The 19,472-nt window shown below is 39.3% G+C and overlaps 1 protein-coding gene across 5 annotated transcripts in view; it reads right to left on the minus strand.

Annotated features, from left to right (window-relative positions):
- Positions 1–19,472, minus strand: part of MTHFD2L (methylenetetrahydrofolate dehydrogenase (NADP+ dependent) 2 like) — an 81,589-nt gene that overhangs the window by 41,636 nt on the left and 20,481 nt on the right. For all 5 annotated transcript variants that reach the window (XM_036413848.2, XM_036413820.2, XM_036413829.2 and 2 more), the window contains one exon: positions 10,707–10,799. In XM_036413848.2, the coding sequence (XP_036269741.1) occupies positions 10,707–10,799 (93 nt within the window). The remainder of the gene's footprint in view (positions 1–10,706; positions 10,800–19,472) is intronic.

Below are 19,472 nucleotides of genomic sequence, written 5' to 3' on the forward strand. Positions count from 1 at the left end.
TCAACTCAGTGCCTCTACCTCCCCTACCCTTTCACAAAGTCAGATTATTCCAAAAGAAAGACAAGTGAACTGTGTACATTTTGATTTTGTTCATTCTCTGCACTCTTCTCTCAACGTGTCAACACTCACTAATTTGGAAATGCCACAGACCTGGCTGTGCTATGCCTGGATCAGCTCTCACCAGTAATCTCTCTCCCCTAATGCTTTTTAAAGTTTTAACTGTACTCTCTAACGCAGAGGCGGGGAAAGGGTCAAGCATCTATACAAGCCCATTGCTCACAGCAAAGTGAGGTTCCTCAGGCCCCTGGGGTTTAGCAAGCTAGTTGAAGAGCCCAGCATTGCGACAAGGAGGAAAGATTCATGCTGAGTTTTGTGTTGGTCCATGAAAGCACTTTCATGCCCTTGGAACAGGGAGCCCTTGCCTGCTGTGCGGGGAACCGAAGCTCCAGCCAGCACTGCATGCTAAATAATCTTCTCTTTGGTGACAAAGAATTGCATGTTCTGCTCCTAGTAATTATATCAAAGACATTGTGTTTTACATCTTAAATGTGTCTCTGAGCCTAATGCCACCAAAGGGGGCGGACAGAAGTGCAAAGGAATTCAGGTCTGTAGGACCATATGTGTAACTTAGAATCCTAATGCAGAAGTCAAGAACATTGGTTAGCCCTGATGATGATGACGGCCGTGCATCTACAACAGTGCATGCACAGCGAACTACAGATCCTCAGTTCCTTTCACTCAGCCTCTAACTGTATAGCCTTAAAATATCTGCCAAAAAGCAAGAAATTCAGTTAGTATTCACAGGTCTCGGGCAAATCATCTCAAACAAGCCTTTTCAGCTTAAGAGGTTTTGCTGTTCTCATTTTGCTCACATCGTACTAATCCCTGCAAAAGAGCTGGAAAAAAGCCTATTTCATACTCTATTAGGGATGTCAATGATTGCTGGAAATAGTAGACTCCCAAAGAAAAATACTTCTAAATATTACACTCTGCAAGGCGGGCAAAAACACACAAGCCTCGTTGGGTGGCTGCTCCATGAAAATGCCCCCCGTGGGCATCTGGTTCTTAACTACAATACATATATGTGTGCCCTCTGCCTTGATATGCTCTTTACATGGGTTGGCTGGCTTAACAATCCTATTATAGAGGTTATTATAATTCTCACTGAAGAGACTGAGGCTCAGAGAGCTGGGATACTTGAACAAGGTTGCACAATTAACAATTGGGAGAGATGGGATCTAAAGGCCTATGCCTTTACACCACTCTATACCATTGACAATAACTAAAAATTTAAGATAAAGGACAAATTTAGGAAGGCAGAAGGAATTCTAGTGGACAAGCAGAAACTAAAGGGGACAAGATGGAGAATGAGAAGAAGAATATGGGAGGAACACTAGCATTAGTGAAACCACAGAGTGTGCTGGCATTTGCTCAGGAAGCACCAGGGCTGCAAAGGAATAAGTTCCATGCCCAAGTGGCATGAGCCCTAAATGGTGGCATCAACTATTTCCATGCCCCATCCCTTGAAACTTCTCAGTGTCCTGGCATCCTGAAAATTACTAATGCTGCTCAAAGTAAGAGGAAATACTGTACTGAGAACCAGGATGATGTCTGATGGGTGTGTATCTAAAACTGGAGAATATGATGGAAGAAGTGGTGAAAAGTAGTTGGATGGTCACCTTGTATTTTATGAAGAGTAAGTATGAATATTCCCAATTACTCTATTGAATTTCCCATTTACCCTGTTTTATATTACAGTGTCTATCTTTAAAAGTGTTACAGTAGATACTTGAGTTATGACTGTGAAGGTTCATTCATCATGCTGGAAGGAATGGCTTAGTGGACAAAATGCCAGCTTTCACCAACTATGACACTGTATCCAGAGGTTAATAATAATAGACAAGTAGCATTTACTCAGCAGCTCATCTTCTGAATGAAGCTAGTTCCAAAGTTTACTCAGATGGGTGGAGGGTTCTTTAGACAATGTCTGGAAAAAAACTGCCAATCCTGCCTGGAAAATGAAAATGTAGTATTTCCCCAGCATGAGCTATGAAAGAACCAAAGAACTTTTTTTCTTAAAAGATTTTTCTTTTTTAATATTTTATTGTTTAAAGTATTACATATAGTAGTACATGTATCTCCTTTTTTCCCCTATCGGCCTTCCCCCAGCTTCCCCTATCCACTGTTGCATACCCTCATCCCACCCCACAGTGCCTTGTGTCCATTAGTTGTGCTTATATGCATGCATACAAGTCCTGTGTTTGATCTCTTTCTCTCCCTCCCCAACACTCCCCAGCCTTCCCGCTGTAATTTGCCAGTCTGTTTGGTGCTTTATGGCCTCTGTACCTATCTTTTTGTTCATCAGCTTATAATGTTCTTTATTTTCCATAAATGAGTGAGATCATGTGGTATTTTTCTTTCATAGCCTGGCTTATTTCACTTAACATAATGCTCTCCAGGTCCATCCATGCTGCTGCAAATGGCAGAGTTTCTTCTTTTTTATAGTAGTGTAGTATTTCATTGTGTATATGTACCATAGATTTCTAATCCACTCATCTGCTGATGGGCATTTAGGCTGTTTCGAAATCTTAGTTATAGTGAATTGTGCTCCTATGAACATAGGGGTGCATATATCCTTTCTAATTGGTCATTTAGGATTGATGTTTCTTTGCTGATTTTTTTTGTTTAGAAAATTTGTCCAATGGTGATAGTGGGGTATCAAAGTCCCCTACCATGATTGTATTGCTGTCAATTTCTCTCTTGATATCCTCCAGGAGTTTTTTTTTTATGTATTTGGGTGCTCCTGTATTGGGTGCATATATGTTTACCAGAGTTATTTCTTGTTGGATTGCTCGCTTTAGTATTATGAAGAAGCCTTCCTTATTTATTTTTGTGTCCTTTATTTTGAGATCTAATTTGTCAGATATAAGTATTGCTACTCCAGGTTTTTGTTTTCATTTCCATTTGCCTGAAAAACCTTTTTCCATCCCTTCACCCTCAGTCTATGTGTGTCTTTTTTTTTTCTGAGGTGGGTTTCTTGTAGACAGTAGATATATGGGTCATGTTTTCTTATCCAATCCATAACCCTATGTCTTTTGATTGGGGCATTTAATCCATTTACATTTAAAGTTATTATTAATAGGTAATTGTTTGTCACCATTTTTATTCTTTATCCCTGTGCTCCTTCTTTACTTCCTATTTCTGTTTTGTGTGGGGCTTTTTTTACACCAGACCCTTTAGCATTTCTTGCATTGCTGGTTTGGTGGTAATAAACTCCCTAAGTCCTTTTTTTGTCTGTGAAGCTCTTGATTTCACCTTTGACTTTGATTGATAGCCTTGCTGGGTACAATATTCTTGGAATCAGACCCTTCTTTTTTTGCATGACTTTGTATATTTCATTCCATTCCCTTCGGGCCTGATGCGTTTCTTTTGAGAAATCAATCACTAGTATGATTGAAGATCCCCAAAGGACTTTTTAACACAATCTTAGAATTGGTGCCCTCTTCATGCCAGCAGTACCTTCTTTGTCATTAGCCTTACACAGCCAATTTAGCCTTTCCCAAAAACTAGAGTAGTCTCCTTTTAATCCTCAGTTTCTTCACCTTCTGTGGTTTCAGTTACCTGTGGTCAACCTAGATACAAAATATTGATGGAAAATTTATAAATATGTAATTCATAAGTTTTTAAGTTGTGCACTGTTCTGAGTAATGGGATAAAACCGTGTTGCCCTGCTCTGTTCAGCCTGGGATGTGAATGATCACTTTGTCCAATGTGTCCACTCTGAGTACATTCCCTTCCCTTTGTCACTTAGCAGCCATGTTAATTATCACCTGTTACAGTAATGTAATGCTTGTGCTCAAGTAAACCTTATTTTACTTCATGATGTCTCCAAGTACCAGAGTAATCATGCTGGAAATTTGAATATGCTAAATAGAAACTATAAAATACAATAAAATATTGAAAGAGAGATAGGGAAGGAATGGAGAACACACAGTCACATAAGTTTTAGTTTATTATTATTTTGTTAATATCTTACTTTAACTAACTTATAAATTAATGTTTATCGTAAGTATGTATTTATAAGAAAGACATAGGGTTCAGTACTACCTATGGTATCAGGCACTCACTGGGAGTTCTGGAATATATCCCCACAGACAAGGGGTGTCTCTTCTTCTTTATTCCACTATTTAATACCCTCAATTTTAGCTGGCTATAGTAGTCTCTTTCTTCACCCTTCTCATAATTTCTTTTTTTTTTAATTTATTTTTATTGATTTCAGAGAGAAAGGGAGAGGGAGAAATAGAAACTTCACTGATGAGGGAGAATCACTGATAGGCTGCCTCCTGCATGCACCACACTGGAGATCAAGCTTGCAACCTAGGCATGTGCCCTGGCCAGGAACTTTCTGGTTCATAGGTCGATGCTCAACCACTGAGCTACACTGGCCAGGCTAATTTCTTAATTTGACATTTATATTCAGATCAGTCTACTCCTCTACTTAATGATAGAAACTACTTTTTTATTTTTTTAAAAATTTCACTTAGATGGCTTTATTAATTGTTTTATAATAACAAATAAATTTTAAACAAATTCATCTTTATAAAATTATAGAGCATTCTTAAAAATTTATCAGCAAAGCAGGGTTTTAAAAGCCTATAGAATCTATTGCTATTCTTATTATGTTCATGCAAATAATCAGACTAAATAGAAACTTAATATAGTAAAAATATTGGTCTTAATTTGGCTCTTTGATAAAAATGAGGGTGATTTTAGAGGGGGGGATTATGTTTTTTTAGGGGAAGTAATGTTTACATAGACTTTATAATAAACAATTATGAAGATTAGACTCAAAGCTTTAATTTTCATTTATTAATTGAATTGGATCCTAAATTAATCTTAAACATTTGGCTACAATCCTCCAAACAATTCTTTCTTTCCTTCCACCAGACCATTTGTCATAATTCTTGCTGTTTTAGCTTTTATCCCAATAATAGTAAGATTTGTAACACAGTTTATCTCCATCAGGTTATAAGCCCTGTTGGTACTCGGGAAATATCACTCCTCAACACCATCACAACCTTCTTTTGTTCCCAGGCCTCACTGTCCCTGACAGAGAGCAAGGATTTTGGGCTCTGACAAAAAATGTTGCCCCTTTCAACAGGAAGCAGCTATAGAAGAGACCTTACACCCTCTTTTCTTTGAAAGAATTCAGTGCCAAGATCCTTGAGGGGGAAATGTTAAACAGAACCCCAGAGCAAGAACGATAGGTTAGGTATAGAAACTCACCAGGGCAGAAAGCCCCAGATGCCTAGCAAGGGGCAAAACTGGGAAAACAAGAATCTCACCTCCAGGGTAACCTATCCTCCCCTAGCATATCACCGGTCATGTGATTTGGACACCAGATCTTCCATATCGCTAGTCATCGGTTTATACCCCTGACCTTTTCCTCCCTAAAGATAACATCTAGGCCTCAGTTGTATTTCAGCTTCAGGCCCAGAAAAGCAGCAAAACCAGACACGTGGTGCTGTGGCTGCCTCAGGACCAGCTTTTACCTCTCAAGTCATTCAACTGGTTTCCTCAGCTTTGGGTATTTATCTGATAATTTCACCCTCTTTTATAACAATGGACATACTAGGGTGCTGGGTGATTGGTTTCTGATATGTGGAATAACTGTTTATTAGGAATAATTATTAACAGATAGAAAGAGGAGGGAAACATTAGGCCTATAGGGCAAGACAATCCTTAACAGCCATTTGTAAGTTCCCACCACAGGAGAACAAGAGACCAAGAAAAACTCATTAGACACCAGGAGTCAGACCATACAAGGAATGGAAACTGTCCTGAAGGCACCTGATCTCACACCTATATTCCATTCACATTCCAAGCCCACCAGCTCAGCCCCCAAACCCACTGATGACAAGTTTCCTGCCAGTGACTACATATAATGATGAAACTCCAGCTCCTGGGTGCTGCCATCATTGACCCAACTCAATGTTCCTTTGGCTGTGTGGTGTGCAGCCCTTCTCTTTGGATACTCCAACCCCCAGGATATTAAAAAACAATAAATTTAATTGTTCTTTAAAAAATTACCAGCTCACCGAAACCATTTTGGCTCAGTGGATAGAGCGTTGGTCTGCGGACTGAAAGGTCCCAGGTTCGATTCTGGTCAAGGGCATGTACATTGGTTGCCGGCACATCCGCAGTAGGGGGTGTGCAAGAGGCAGCTGATTGATGATTCTCTCTTATTGATGTTTCTAACTCTCTATCCCTCTCTTTTCCTCCCCGTAAAAAATCAATAAAATATATTTTTTTTAAAAAAATAAAAATAAAAAGGCTCAACTTAAAAAAAAAATTACCAGCTCAATTTGTAATAATTTAAAAAAGGTAATTGTTCCAGTTGTCATCTCAAAATCAATGCAGCATACATTTATTAAGTACCCACAATGTATCAGGTACTGTTCTGAGCAACAGTTAAAAAAAAAAAAAAAAAAAAAAATTCCTATCATCAATAAGGGCTTAATCTCCAACATTTACAGGGAACTCACACAACTTAATAAAAGGAAGATAAATAACCCAATGAAAAAGTGGACAATGGACCTAAATAAATACTTTTCAAAAGAAGACAGAAGGAAGGCCAAGAGGCGTATGAAAACATGCTCAAAGTCACTAATCTTCTGAGAGATGCAAATCAAAACAACAATGAGGTACCATCTCACACCTGTCAGAATGGCTATCATCAACAAATCAACAAAAGACAAGTGCTGGCGAGGATGCAGAGAAAAAGGAACATCATGCACTTCTGGTGGGAATGTAGACTGGTGCAGCCATTGGGGAGAACAGTATGGAGTTTCCTCAAAAAACTAAAAATTGAACTCCCATTTGACCCAGTAATCCTACTTTTAGGAATATATCCCAATATACTAGAAACGCCAATCAGATACGCACCCCTATGTTCATAGCAGCACAATTCACCATAGCTAAGATTTGGAAACAGCCTAAGTGCTCATCAGCAGATGGGTGGATTAAAAAATTGTGGTGCATCTACATAATAGAATACTATGCTGCAGTAAAAAAGGAGTTCTTACCATTTGCAACAGCATGGATGGAACTGGAGAGCATTACGCTAAGCAAAATAAGTCAGTCGGAGAAAGATAAATATCACATGATCTCACTCATTTATGGAATATAATGAACAACATATACTGATTAACAAAAATAGATCTAGAGACAGAGAAACATTGACCAGACCATTAAACCTCAAAAGGAAGGTAGGGAAGGGTGGGGGACATATCAACCAAAGGATTTGTATGCATGCATATAAGCCTAACCAGTGGACACAGACAACAGGGGGGTGAGGGCCTGAGGGGGGTTGGGGGATAATGGGGTAATAAGGACACACACCTTAATCAATAAAGACATTAAAAAAAAATTCCTGTCCCTGCAATAATAAAGAGAAGAATATAGACAACTTTAAACAACTTTAAAAAACTGTTGCACAAATTCATGCATGGGTGGGGTCCCTTAGCCTGGCTGGTGATTGGGGCCAATCGGGGCCAGCCGGGGGGGGGGGGGGGGGGGGGGGGGACTGCAGGAGGTTGGCTGTGGGAGCACACTGACCACCAGCAGGCAGGTCCTGTGTTGAGCGCCTAACTCCAGGCATTCAGTGTGCATCATATCTACTGGCTGGTTGTCCGGTTGTAAAGGTTGCTTAGGCTTTTCTATAGATAGATTGTTATGTGTTATAAGCATGGTACAGCCAAGTTCCTAGCAACAGATTATTTCTCTCTGGGAATGCAGAGAGTAGGAACCTAGTCTGACAGGATTTTTATTCCTAACAGCATAGTTTGACAGGATTTGGTTTTCTGATTTGAACTTCTAAAGTAGTTTACATTTCAAATTTTGAAGACAGAGGTTAAGTCCTATATAGTTAAACCTATAATGCTGTAACTATGAAAGTTTGAAATTGGAGAAGTGAGATTAATATGAACATAAGCTAATTTTAGTCATGCACCAGGATCATCACATACCATTTCCTCTTACACCTTTTCTCCTGTAAACCCATTCCAAGGTTTCATCACCACATTCTCTATTGCCATTTCAGACATTATCAATGTGCCTGATACATCACCCACTGCTCCTCCTCTACTCCTCCTAACTTTGAGATGGTACTGCTTCCATATATGCTGACATTCTAGTTATGACAATGATCAATACCTCTGCCATGAGGTCATTATATCCTTTTGTAATACCCACTTCTAATCGCATGTGTTTATTTCCCACACAGCATGCATAATGTAGTTATTCATTGTTAGTGAGGGGTTTTTTTATGCCTTCCTTGTAATTCCACTATAATTTACCAATACCTACGTATTTTATCCTCAAATTCTCCAGGTGGTTATTAAGGAAGTAAAAATGTAGTAATCTTTAGTTATTTTTTATAAATTTTCTATTTTCTTTCCTGAAATTTCCCATTAGACAGATGTTTATTTCCTAAGGATGATTGCAGGGCTTATACAGAGCTTATTCCAGAATTTAGCATTTGTATCTAATTAGAGGCACGAGAGCTGGAAATCAAGCAAGAAACAATACCTGTTTGCACTGCCTTCACTCAAAATTGTCTTCCAGGATTAAGACTGTGTGGCCAACTGGCTGTCTAAAGTAGCCTGCACATGGGATTGGCGCCCTCTGGTGGTAAGAGGATACCTTGCGTAGGATGGCTGAGAGAGAGAGCCTCAATACTGCCTCGTCACCTAGAGACCTGGGTACCTCCAGGCTCCTATTTGTTAACTTTATATAAAATTGGTCCCCTTTCCTTCCCCTTTCCCTATTCCTTTCTTACTTTTTAACTCCTTGTTCACAGTGCCAAGAATAATGTCAGTGTTGGCATAATGACTTTTGATATAAAGTTTGATTTAGTCGCAACAGAATGTCAGTGGTTCTTGAAAGAGGTTGGTAATTACCCATTTGTCATTTCTCATAACGCCAAAAACATGAATATGAATGCATACTGAGGGATTTTGTTCTAAATATGCACTCAATAAAGAAAATATGCATTTGTTATTATAATTGATAAATAGGAACTAAGATCAACTGTGAAATATTCTTTATATGTTGTTAACATCAAAGTCAAATCAAATTTTAAAGGTAATGTAAATTTCATTTTGTCTAAAATTAGAGATTAGCAATGATGACCACTCAAATTCTTCTCTCCTCACAAAATTCTGAGTCTTGTGTGTAATTTTAAGTGTTTCCAAAAAAAAGTCAATGTAATTTATCTTGCATGAATATATCAGTTGCTGCAGCAGTATTTCACCTAGTGTCTATTTGTGGTCTTACAAAGTGTATTGCCTCTCTAAACATCTATCTTACTTTTGTCAATTGAGCTCAAGATCTTACATTTGGTATACCAACTGAATATAATTTTTTAGAAAAACGGGAACTGTGGTTAGTAGCTTATTGTTGATTCTAAAATGGGAATCTTTCTTTTCTTTTTTAAAAAATATATTTTTATTGATTTTTTACAGAGAGGAAGAGAGAGGGATAGAGAGTTAGAAACATTGATGAGAGAGAAACATCAATCAGCTGCCTCCTACACACCCCCTACTGGGGATATGCCTATAATCAAAGTACATGCCCTTGACTGGAATCAAACCTGGGACCTTTCAGTCCGCAGGCTGATGCTCTATTCACTAAGCCAAACCAGTTTCGGCGAACATGGGAATATTTCTATTTGTACTCTATGAAGAGGCAAATTACTCTATCAAAAGTTATCATATGCATATATATATATACACACACACACACATATATATATACATATATGTATATATATATATATATATATATATATATATATATATACATATATATATATCGAGTTCCATAAAGGGCCTATAGAATAAGAAAGTGAATTAAATTTTATTAAAACTAATTTAAACTATCATTATTCTCCATTAAACTCAATTTATTATGAAACTTTTACTCTCCCTTCATAGTTTGTAAATACTCTAGCTCCTGATAAAATTAAAAGGCCTCTCATTCAAGCCTTGGATAAAGAACAGTCACAGTATCTGTGCTGTAGAAATACTATTCGGCAAGAGTAAAGGGTAAAGGTAGAAGAAAAGGTAGAATTATTTTGCATGTTCAAAAGAAAAACAAATTAGAAAAAGCTAGGCCCATTAAATGAAAGTGTAATAATGGTTCTCTGTTTCTATTCTTATCTCTCTAAAGTCAATTCTCCTTGACCTAATGTAAGTAACCTTTTAAAAATGTAGGCCAGACCATGTCAATCTCCTGATCTCAGCCATCGTAGCTTATATCAAGATTTTTACAATGGCCTACAAACTCTGACATGTACCAACCATGGCTATTCCTCAACAGCATTTCCTACCAGTCTCCCCATAATTCATTTTTAGAAGCAATCTTGTTGTCAAAAGAAATGGCCAAGTATGCATCTGTTCCTGTGCTTAATATTTCATTCCAAAGGCTATTCAGGTTTTCTATAATGAAGTAGCAAATGCTAACACAGGCAAAGTAGACCAATATGACCAACATTATGATTACTAAGAGACAGAATCCAGTTGTTGGAAGATAATCATACATATCTCAATTTTCTTAAGAAGTGGTTCTTACAGACATGCTGGCAATTAGGGCAGGAATTACTCTGCTGATTATATTCTGCCAAATAACACCCATTAAAGACTTACCAGCAGCGACTATGATAATATCTGCCAGTTGAGTATGGATCTTCAGTTGTTCTTTGGGAGTGTATCTGTGAGCTATTGTCACTGTTGCATCACCTGAAATGCAGAATTCTATTAATGATTACTTAGCTTATTCATAATTTATGAGTGCTCCTAGAAACCTAGCACTTGAAAGTTCTGCCTTGACAAGTAAATACACAGTCACTAATTGGCTTGATAATCCTACCTAATAAACGAGTAATATGCAAATTAACCATCACTCTGCTATACCAGAGCCGCTCCCATTAGCCAATCAGAGTAAGTATGCAAATAAACCCAACCAAGATGGCTACAGCCACAGAGAGCAGGAGGGAGGCTTGAGTTTCCCAGGCAATGGAGGAAACCAAGCTTTCCGCACACCCTGGCCAGCCCAGGCCTCCATTCCAGGCTATAAAGTTTTAATTATAGAAGATACATAAATTCCAAAAGAAATGGCTTCTGGCCATGGAGAGAGCAGAAGACTTGGCTCTGCTCCAGACTACAAAGTTTCAATTGTAGAAGGTAAATAAATTCCAGATACCAGAAGCCTCCACTTGGGTTGCCAGGGGGCATGGCTAGCCTGCAAACCACCACAGGCCCCTCACTCAGGCCACCCCATGCCCCAAGGGAACCCCCATCCTGATCCAAGACACCCTTCAGAGCAAATCAGCTGGCCCCCAACCATGCACCAGGCCTCTATCCTATCTAATAAAAGAGTAATATGCAGATTGACCATCATTCCAATACAAAATATGGCTGCCCCCATGTGGTCAAAGATCCTGCCCTTATGTAGACACAAGATGGCTACCACAAGATGGCCAGCAGGGGAGGACAGTTGGGAGGCACCAGACCTGCAAGGGAGGGCAGTTGAGAGGGACCAGGCCTGCAAGGGAGGGCAGATGGGGGTGATCAAACCTTCAGGAGAGGACAGTTAGGGGTGACTAGGCCGGCAGAGGAGGGAAGTTGGGGGCAAACAGGCTGGCAGAGGAGCAGTTAGACATCAATCAGGCTGGCATGGGAATAGTTAGGGGGTGATCAGGCTGGCAGGCAGAAGTGGTTAGGGTCAATCAGGAAGGCAGGCCAGCGAGCAGTTGGGAGGCAGCAATCCTGGATTGTGAAAGGAATCCCAGATTGGAGAGGGTGCAGGCTGGGCTGAGGGACATCCCCACCCCCCCTGGCCCCATGCACAAATTTCATGCACTGGGCCTCTTGTAAGATATATAATTATTTAAAACAGCAAGACAAGTGCACTAAAAATGGGGCAACATCTTATAGTAGGACAGATTGGAGATTAATTCTGCCTCATCTTGGCAGTACCATATTCACCTTGAGGAGGTGTCAAAAAAGGGTTCCTAAAAGAGGTAATATACTTTGTTAGTTCTTAAAGCATGAGTTGTAGTACACCAATCAGGGGAGGGAGGGGAAAAGGAATTCCAAGACAAAAGAATGGCAAGAAAAAAATGAACCAACTTTGAAATTTTGTGTTTAAAAAAACGAAGAAGTCTAGGCTATAGGGAAAATATTCATATGTGCTTTCACAAAGTGATGTATGAATCAGAGAGGTTAGCAGACTGGGGGATTTCAGTGCTTAACCTGAGAGCCAAGGAAGAGGAGTGAGAGAAAGGCAGTGGCGAGTGCAGTCAAGGGAAGGACTCTCGGCATGAACATTGCTGTGTGAAGCAGTATTTTCTCTCTTCCCTTTCTGCGTAATGTGCAACAAAAATGGCACAGTCTCTATTTTTAGGAAAACTAGAAGACATACCACAGGAAGAAAGGCAGCAAAAAAATGGACAGAGTAACAAGATGGTCAGCAACAACAGATCTCTGAAAATTACTGTAAAAATATACTTCCTGAAGGTGAAGAGTTCACATCAAAATGCAAATATTTGTAGCAGATAAAATAGGAAGAAAGGCTGGAGAAGTCTTCTGAAACCCAGTATAGTTCAACAGTAAGGAACACAAAGACTTATAAAGGGGAGGATTTCAACAGGAAGGAAGTAGTTGAATTCTGTGAGGGTGAAGGAGGAATCTGAAGGCTGCCCTTACCTCCTTCACAATCCCTAGAAGTATCCTGCAAATAGCAGATCCAAAAAATCCAAATCTTCAATAAGTAATTTACAAAAGCACTTGACAAAGCATTGAACGCATATTATATAAGGATCAGCCCAGGGGAATCTGGATGGTGACAGAACCATTCAGGTTCTATTAGTAGTTACATGATGATATGCATTTGTCTAAACTCATGAAACTGTATACCTAAAAGAGTGAATTTTACTATATGCAGTTTTCTTAAATAAAAATAATCATTTTAAAAGTGGGAGTCCCAAGAAAAAAAGCAAAAACAAAAATGTAAGTCCAATTAGAAAGAATATATGCACCCCTATGTTCATAGCAGTATCTTTTACAATAGCTAAGATCTGGAAACAGCCCAAATGCCCACCAGTGGATGAGTGGATAAAAATGCTGTGGTACATTTACATCATGGACTACTATGCAGCTATAAAAAGGAAGGTTATTTTACCCTTTGCAACAGCATGGAGGGACCTGGAGATTAATATGCTAAATGTAATAAGCCAGTCAGAGAAAGACAAATATCACATGTTCTCATTTCTATCTGGTACCTAATTGTAGAGGGCCACCTGGGAAGGCACAAGGGCATTTCTTTAATTATTGTCCACTGAACATAGGGGGATAGGCAGAGCCACGCCCTGGGACCATGCTTCCCCCAAAAGGCTAGACATGTTATCAGCTTGGCCTTCATTTCAGTCCAGATGTCAGGGTGCAGGCTTTGATATATAAATCCAGCAAGCACCAGGAATGCTAGGGTCTACTCAAGAATGCAAATAAGATCCTTTGATCCTAAATTTTGGTGATACTTCCTGGTATTTTGGATATAACAATAAACACACTGTGTGGGGTCAGGGTCCTCGCTGCCTCTCCATCAGAGAGAATGGCATTCTACCTGCTTCTATTTCTGCATCTTGCTCTCTTTCTTTTATTTCTTAATCCCCAATTCCTCCACTCAGGAACCGGACCTGTTACTTTTCCGTGCTAGATGCAGAAAAGAGAGAAACACCCCACACCTAATGAATAAACTCAACTCACGAAAAAATAGGTCGGAGGCATGGATGCATGGAACAGACTGAGGGATCTCAGAGAGGAGAGGCATGGGTGTATGGAAAACCAAATAACTGAACAACTGTTTCTGGTCCTGAGAGCTTAAAAAAATAAAAAAATGGAGACTAACCTTGAAAATTCTCTGAGCAGACAAAACCAGTTTAGTCATACAAGCAAAGATTATTTAACTAAGTTAATTTGACCTGGATCATTTCTTGCTTATGCCTCTGAAAATCATAAACAAAATTTGAACTATTTCCCAAAGTTCATATGAGGTAACAATTGACCAATTCCCTATCATTTAAAAAAATTCTAATACTATAACCAATCACTGTTAAGAATAACAGTCCCTGCTTTCTTGCTAATATAAGCTGTCTTAGAACAATATACTCCTTAGCCTCATTCCATATTTTGGTTTGAGGGCTCCTAGTTTGCAAACTATCTTTTTGGTGTGTAAACAATAAACTTTTACTGATTATCAGTCGGTGACTGATTATGTTATGTTTGAACTTTTGACGCCTGCTAACTACATTCTCTTAATTGACATAATGAAAACTCTTGTCATCCATATTTCTAGTCCTGGTATTCCCACTACTTTTCTTCAACAAATCCTCTGGTTTGCTGAACCTAATCCATTCTATCTCCTCAGCTTTTTCCATAGGATAACCAGTACTAACAAGTTGCAACAGTTACTCCTTAGAATAATGTGTATCTCTGACTCTGACGAATTTTCCCCCTACACTCAGTTTCAGGTCCTTATTGCTCAGATGATATCAGCCTTGGAAAGAACCTAATTTTTCTAAGCATTCCACAGACCCAGGTAAAAATTTATAAGAAGAGTCTTAAGCAACGTGTTTCTGCAGTTTTGCATAAGTTTATAGAGATCATGATAGCCTAGAAATCTTCAAATATCTATTTGTGCCTGCATCAGCAAATACAGCAAAATGGAAAACCCAGTAGGGGCTGGAATCTCATATGTGAGATTTCTTTTGTCATTTTCTCTAGATAAGGAAAAACTGAGTAATTCCCAACACATTAATTCACACGATGGTCTGGTTTAAAAGGAAAAAAATAATTGAGGAAAACTCAGTACTCATCAACAGAACAGCACTCAATGAATCTTAAAATAATACTGCACTCTCTTGACTCTGAACTCCATTTGCTGCATGCTTTCTATCCCAATTTTAGCTGCTTTTCCTGGATTAAATTGTTTAAATTTTAGATATTGTTGCAGAGCACTTAGGTCTAAGGCTTTGGTCCCTGCTTTACTAGTAAATGGGCCAGGCTTTACTGCCTTTATCTGGACAAGACCTGGCTGGTTTGACTTGCTGTTTATCAGTCCTCCCATTGTCTTCCAAACAGCTTGGGCCAATGGTTTCACTTTTAACTAGTCAAATACTGTTTCAAGCTCACTCCTTTTAAACACCTACAGTTCCTTGGAGAGAAAGAGTTTTATGGACAACTGACTGAATCCTGACCATCAGTGTCTGTAGATATTTTAAAAATCTGCCGCAGATTGGGCCAATTATTGAACTGAAATTGTGGATGCATTTATTCAATAAAGACAATATACAAATGAACAAACACATATATACTAGTGTCCTGGTGCACAGACTCCTGCATCGGCTGAGTCTCTCAGCCTGGCCTGTGGGGATCAATGGACATTTATGCCACCACAGCCCAGCCTTACCAGCTCATCGGGCTTCAGCCTGCTGTCCACATTGATCCCACACAGCACACAGTTGTGTGTGAAGCGGCAGGCAACCAGGAAAAAGCCTGAGCCTGGGCTGGGTGTTGTGCTGCTCTTGCTCATCCCAGCCCCACTGCGCCTGCTGCCACTGCCATTGATTAGGCACACAGGGGGAGTATCCACAGGAGAGGCTTGCACCACTGCAGCTACACTCACCAGCCATGAGCCCGGTGTCTGGTGCCCATCTGTCAGCTGAGCAGTTGACACCAGGGGGCAGCTCCTGCATTGAGAGTCTTCCCCCTGGTGGCCAGTGCACTGCACGTAATAGCTACCAGCAGGTCGTCTGGCCACTTAGGCTTCTATATATATAGACTAGAGACCTGATGCACAAAATTCATGCACAGGTAGGGTCCCTAGACCTGGCAGGCAATCAGGGGTGATCAGGGTCGATCGGGGCCTTCCAGCTGCCAGCGAAGGCCTTCTTTCCCCAGCTGCCAGCTGCCAGCTGGGACCTCCCTTCATTCCACACTACCCCCTCGTGATTAGAACCCATCATAATGAGCAATCAAACTGCCTGTCTCCCAGTTGAACTCCTGAGGGGACAGTTTGCATATTAGCCTTTTATATATATAGATAATAAAGTTGTACATAGTAATAAGCACAAAGAAGAAAAGAATGCAGAGTAAGTAGAGAGTAATAACATGGGTGATATGTTACTAAGTAAGTAATTAGGGACATTTGAACAGAAACTGGAAAGGAATGAGCAAAAAGTTATGTAAATGACTTCAAAAAGAGCATCCAGGTAGAAGGAAAACCAAGTGCAAACACACTGACACATGAACAAGAATGACATATTCTATAAAAGCAAAAGGCAGTAGTGGCTCTGGGGCAGAGATGGAGGGTGAGAGTGGTAGGAAATGAGGAAGAAGGTGAAGCCCAGGTTTGATCATGACTGGCTCTGGAATGGAAGGTGAAGCTCTGGGCTCATTATAATCTTCTGATCACTCATCCTCAAGCTTGACAGCATTAGAATATTCTGTGTTTAAAAAAAATACTAATGTTCAAGTATAAGTTGTAAATATTATTATTTAATTGTTCTGTGTTAGATTCAGGGAGCTATATTTTTTTAAAGCCCCCAGATGATCCCAGTGGGAAGCAAGAGCTGAGAAACACTGGTTTAGACGTTGATAAGAGGAAAATGACCCAGAAACAGAGAATGAGAAGAAATGTCTAGTGAAATAAGAGAAATTCATGCCAGAGTTAGCTTTAATCTGTGCTTAAACAATAAAAGAAATAGCTCTCTAAAATTTTGCCATTTCATTAAATTTTAAAGCATGTTATACATATTATTCAGTTCATTACATAGTTTCCTGATTATAAGGACCTTCAGGAGAAATTACTCTTTGGTCTTAATATCAGAATATTTTTTATTTATCCTGAGCATGTGTTTATTTTTAATTTTAAAGATACTTTATTGAGTAACTAGTTATTATTTTCCTGCTAAAAAGCTCTCAGGATAAAATTACTGATCCAATCATATAGCAAGCATAGTTTATATTTAATTAAATAAATTTGCCAGATATATATTCAGCACTAGTATATAAAAAGCAATGTGATTGGCACTAAGAACATACCTATGCAGATTTAATGATATGTCCAGTTTTAGCAGTAGCCATATTCTTAGCTTCATTTCAGTCACAACTTTCCTTTAAATTTTTCTTACATATTTCTCATTGGCTTTGTGTTTTAGATATTGCTACGGCCCACCTTAAATACTTTTTAGAATAAGTAGACCGTAGTAGCAAATATGTATTGAGTATTTACCATGTGGAAACACTAAGTTCTTTAAAGATATTAGCTCATTTAGTTTTCCCAAGGCCCTCATATATCCTTATCAAACAGAAAAATGCATAAACACAATGTGACCTCTGGCAATGTGACCAGAAAGCTTGTGCTTCTTCATACCAGGCTTATTCCAGGTGCCAATCTTCACCACTCCAGACTGCAACTGTGGTGTGAGCATCTTGGCAGTTATACATGAAAGTAGGAGTTTTAAAGTCTTATGTTTTTAGGATTATTGTCCTATTAATAGGAATGAAATGTATTAGTATCCAAATGAATAGATTCCCCAGGTGACCAAATGCTCATGGTACCAAGTTGCCAGGTCAGGGTTGAGGGCAGTACTCATGATTATGAAACAGATTTTAGAACAAAAAAAAATCAACTAAATTTTAAAGCAATCAGACCCCCCTAAAGCCTAGACAAAATGAATTGCCAGCTCAGCCATGCAACGGGGGCCAAGTGAGAGCATGAGTCAAAGTATTGCTCTTCCCTTTCTAGTTGTTCTGATTAAAAGATGTGAGTATGGGGTCTGTCTGTTAAAGTTTTATTTAATTATTGCATTTATTTCCTGCTTTTCAAGATTAACAGATGAAAATAAACTCAGGAATCTTACTAGAATATCTGACTCTATAAACATGCTTACAAGGTCATAGACTAAAGCTAAATACTAGTAAGCATTCCCAAGGCTCTTGCATTTGAGAAAGAAAAAATGTAGACATCTTAAAGTAACCTCTGTTACTGCCCTCTCAGTCATCCTTTCTCTGGGAGAAGGGTGGACCTCTGGGGCATAGTCGTACAAACACAGCAACACACACACACACACACACACACACACACAAACACACACACACTCTAGAGGCCCAGTGCACGAAATTCGTGCATGGGGGATCCCCTCAGCCTAGCCTGCACCCTCTCCAGTCCAGGACTCCTCGAACATCCCTCTCACAATCCAGGACCCCTGGCTCCTAACTGCTCACCTGCCTGCCTGTCTGATTCTACCTAACTGCCCCCCCCCCACCCATTGGCCTGGCCACCCCCAACTGTCCCCCTTGCAGGCATAGTAGCCCCCAACTGTCCCACCCACTGGCCTGGTCATCCCTCACTGTACCCCCTGCTGGTGTGGTTGCCCCCAACTGCCCCCCTGCAGGCCTGGTAGCCCCACACAGCCTACTGTTCAGTTGTTTGGTTGCCCCTCACTAACCCCCCAGGCAGCCTGGTTGCCCCGCACAGCCTGTTTGAGGAAAAATAACAATTTCCAGGATCCAATACTAAATATTATTATTATTCTTTCAGAGATGCCGTGCTTCCTATATTACTATAGTAAAACCTCTGGGAATGATCATAATCAAGTTTGGTTCTGTTTAATACAGCTTTTTCAAACATATTTGACCAATTCCTCTCTTTTTTTTAATTAAAACCTATTTAAGATCTTATGGTGTGTCAGTGTTCCTAATTATACAACTTAGGAATAGCTCTATTAAATATTTTATGATACCCTTGATCTACAAATAAAGTAAATTATTCATTCATTTATTGCACAAAGGCTTTTTAGACAGTTAGATACTGAAGATAAAATGGGTAAAAACACAGATCTGGTCTTCACTCTTGTGGAACTAATTGTCCAGTGAGTGTAATGAACATTAATCTAATAATGACACAAGTAAGTGAAAATTACAAACTGATAAATGTTATAAAGGGAAGTTCTTCAGTATGTCTATGATGATGTGTGGGGTGGAGTGGGAGAGATGATCAGAGAAGCCTGCTAAAGAAAGTTCCACCTGAGTAGGAGGGAACAATGACTATGTGGAATGCTGAAAGATGATGTAGGTAAGAGGTTAAATCAGAATGATAATAAGGGGAGGAGAAAATGGAAGCAAATTCTGGGAAATCCTGAAAATCTGCAGAAAAATTCACACAGGGAAACTGGAAAAGACCTCAGATAAAAGAAGAGCAACAAACTATAAGAATAATAAACAGAAGAAACTTCAGAGATATTTATTGATCAAAAATGGGGCCTACACTCCTTCTTTTTTTAGCATTTAGTAACTTTATAAAATAACACTGTTTGGCATTAACTAAAAATTTTTAAGTCACCATATAAT

Source organism: Pipistrellus kuhlii, unplaced genomic scaffold (assembly GCF_014108245.1).
Source record: "Pipistrellus kuhlii isolate mPipKuh1 unplaced genomic scaffold, mPipKuh1.p scaffold_m20_p_1, whole genome shotgun sequence".
NCBI classification, from domain to species: Eukaryota; Metazoa; Chordata; class Mammalia; order Chiroptera; family Vespertilionidae; genus Pipistrellus; species Pipistrellus kuhlii.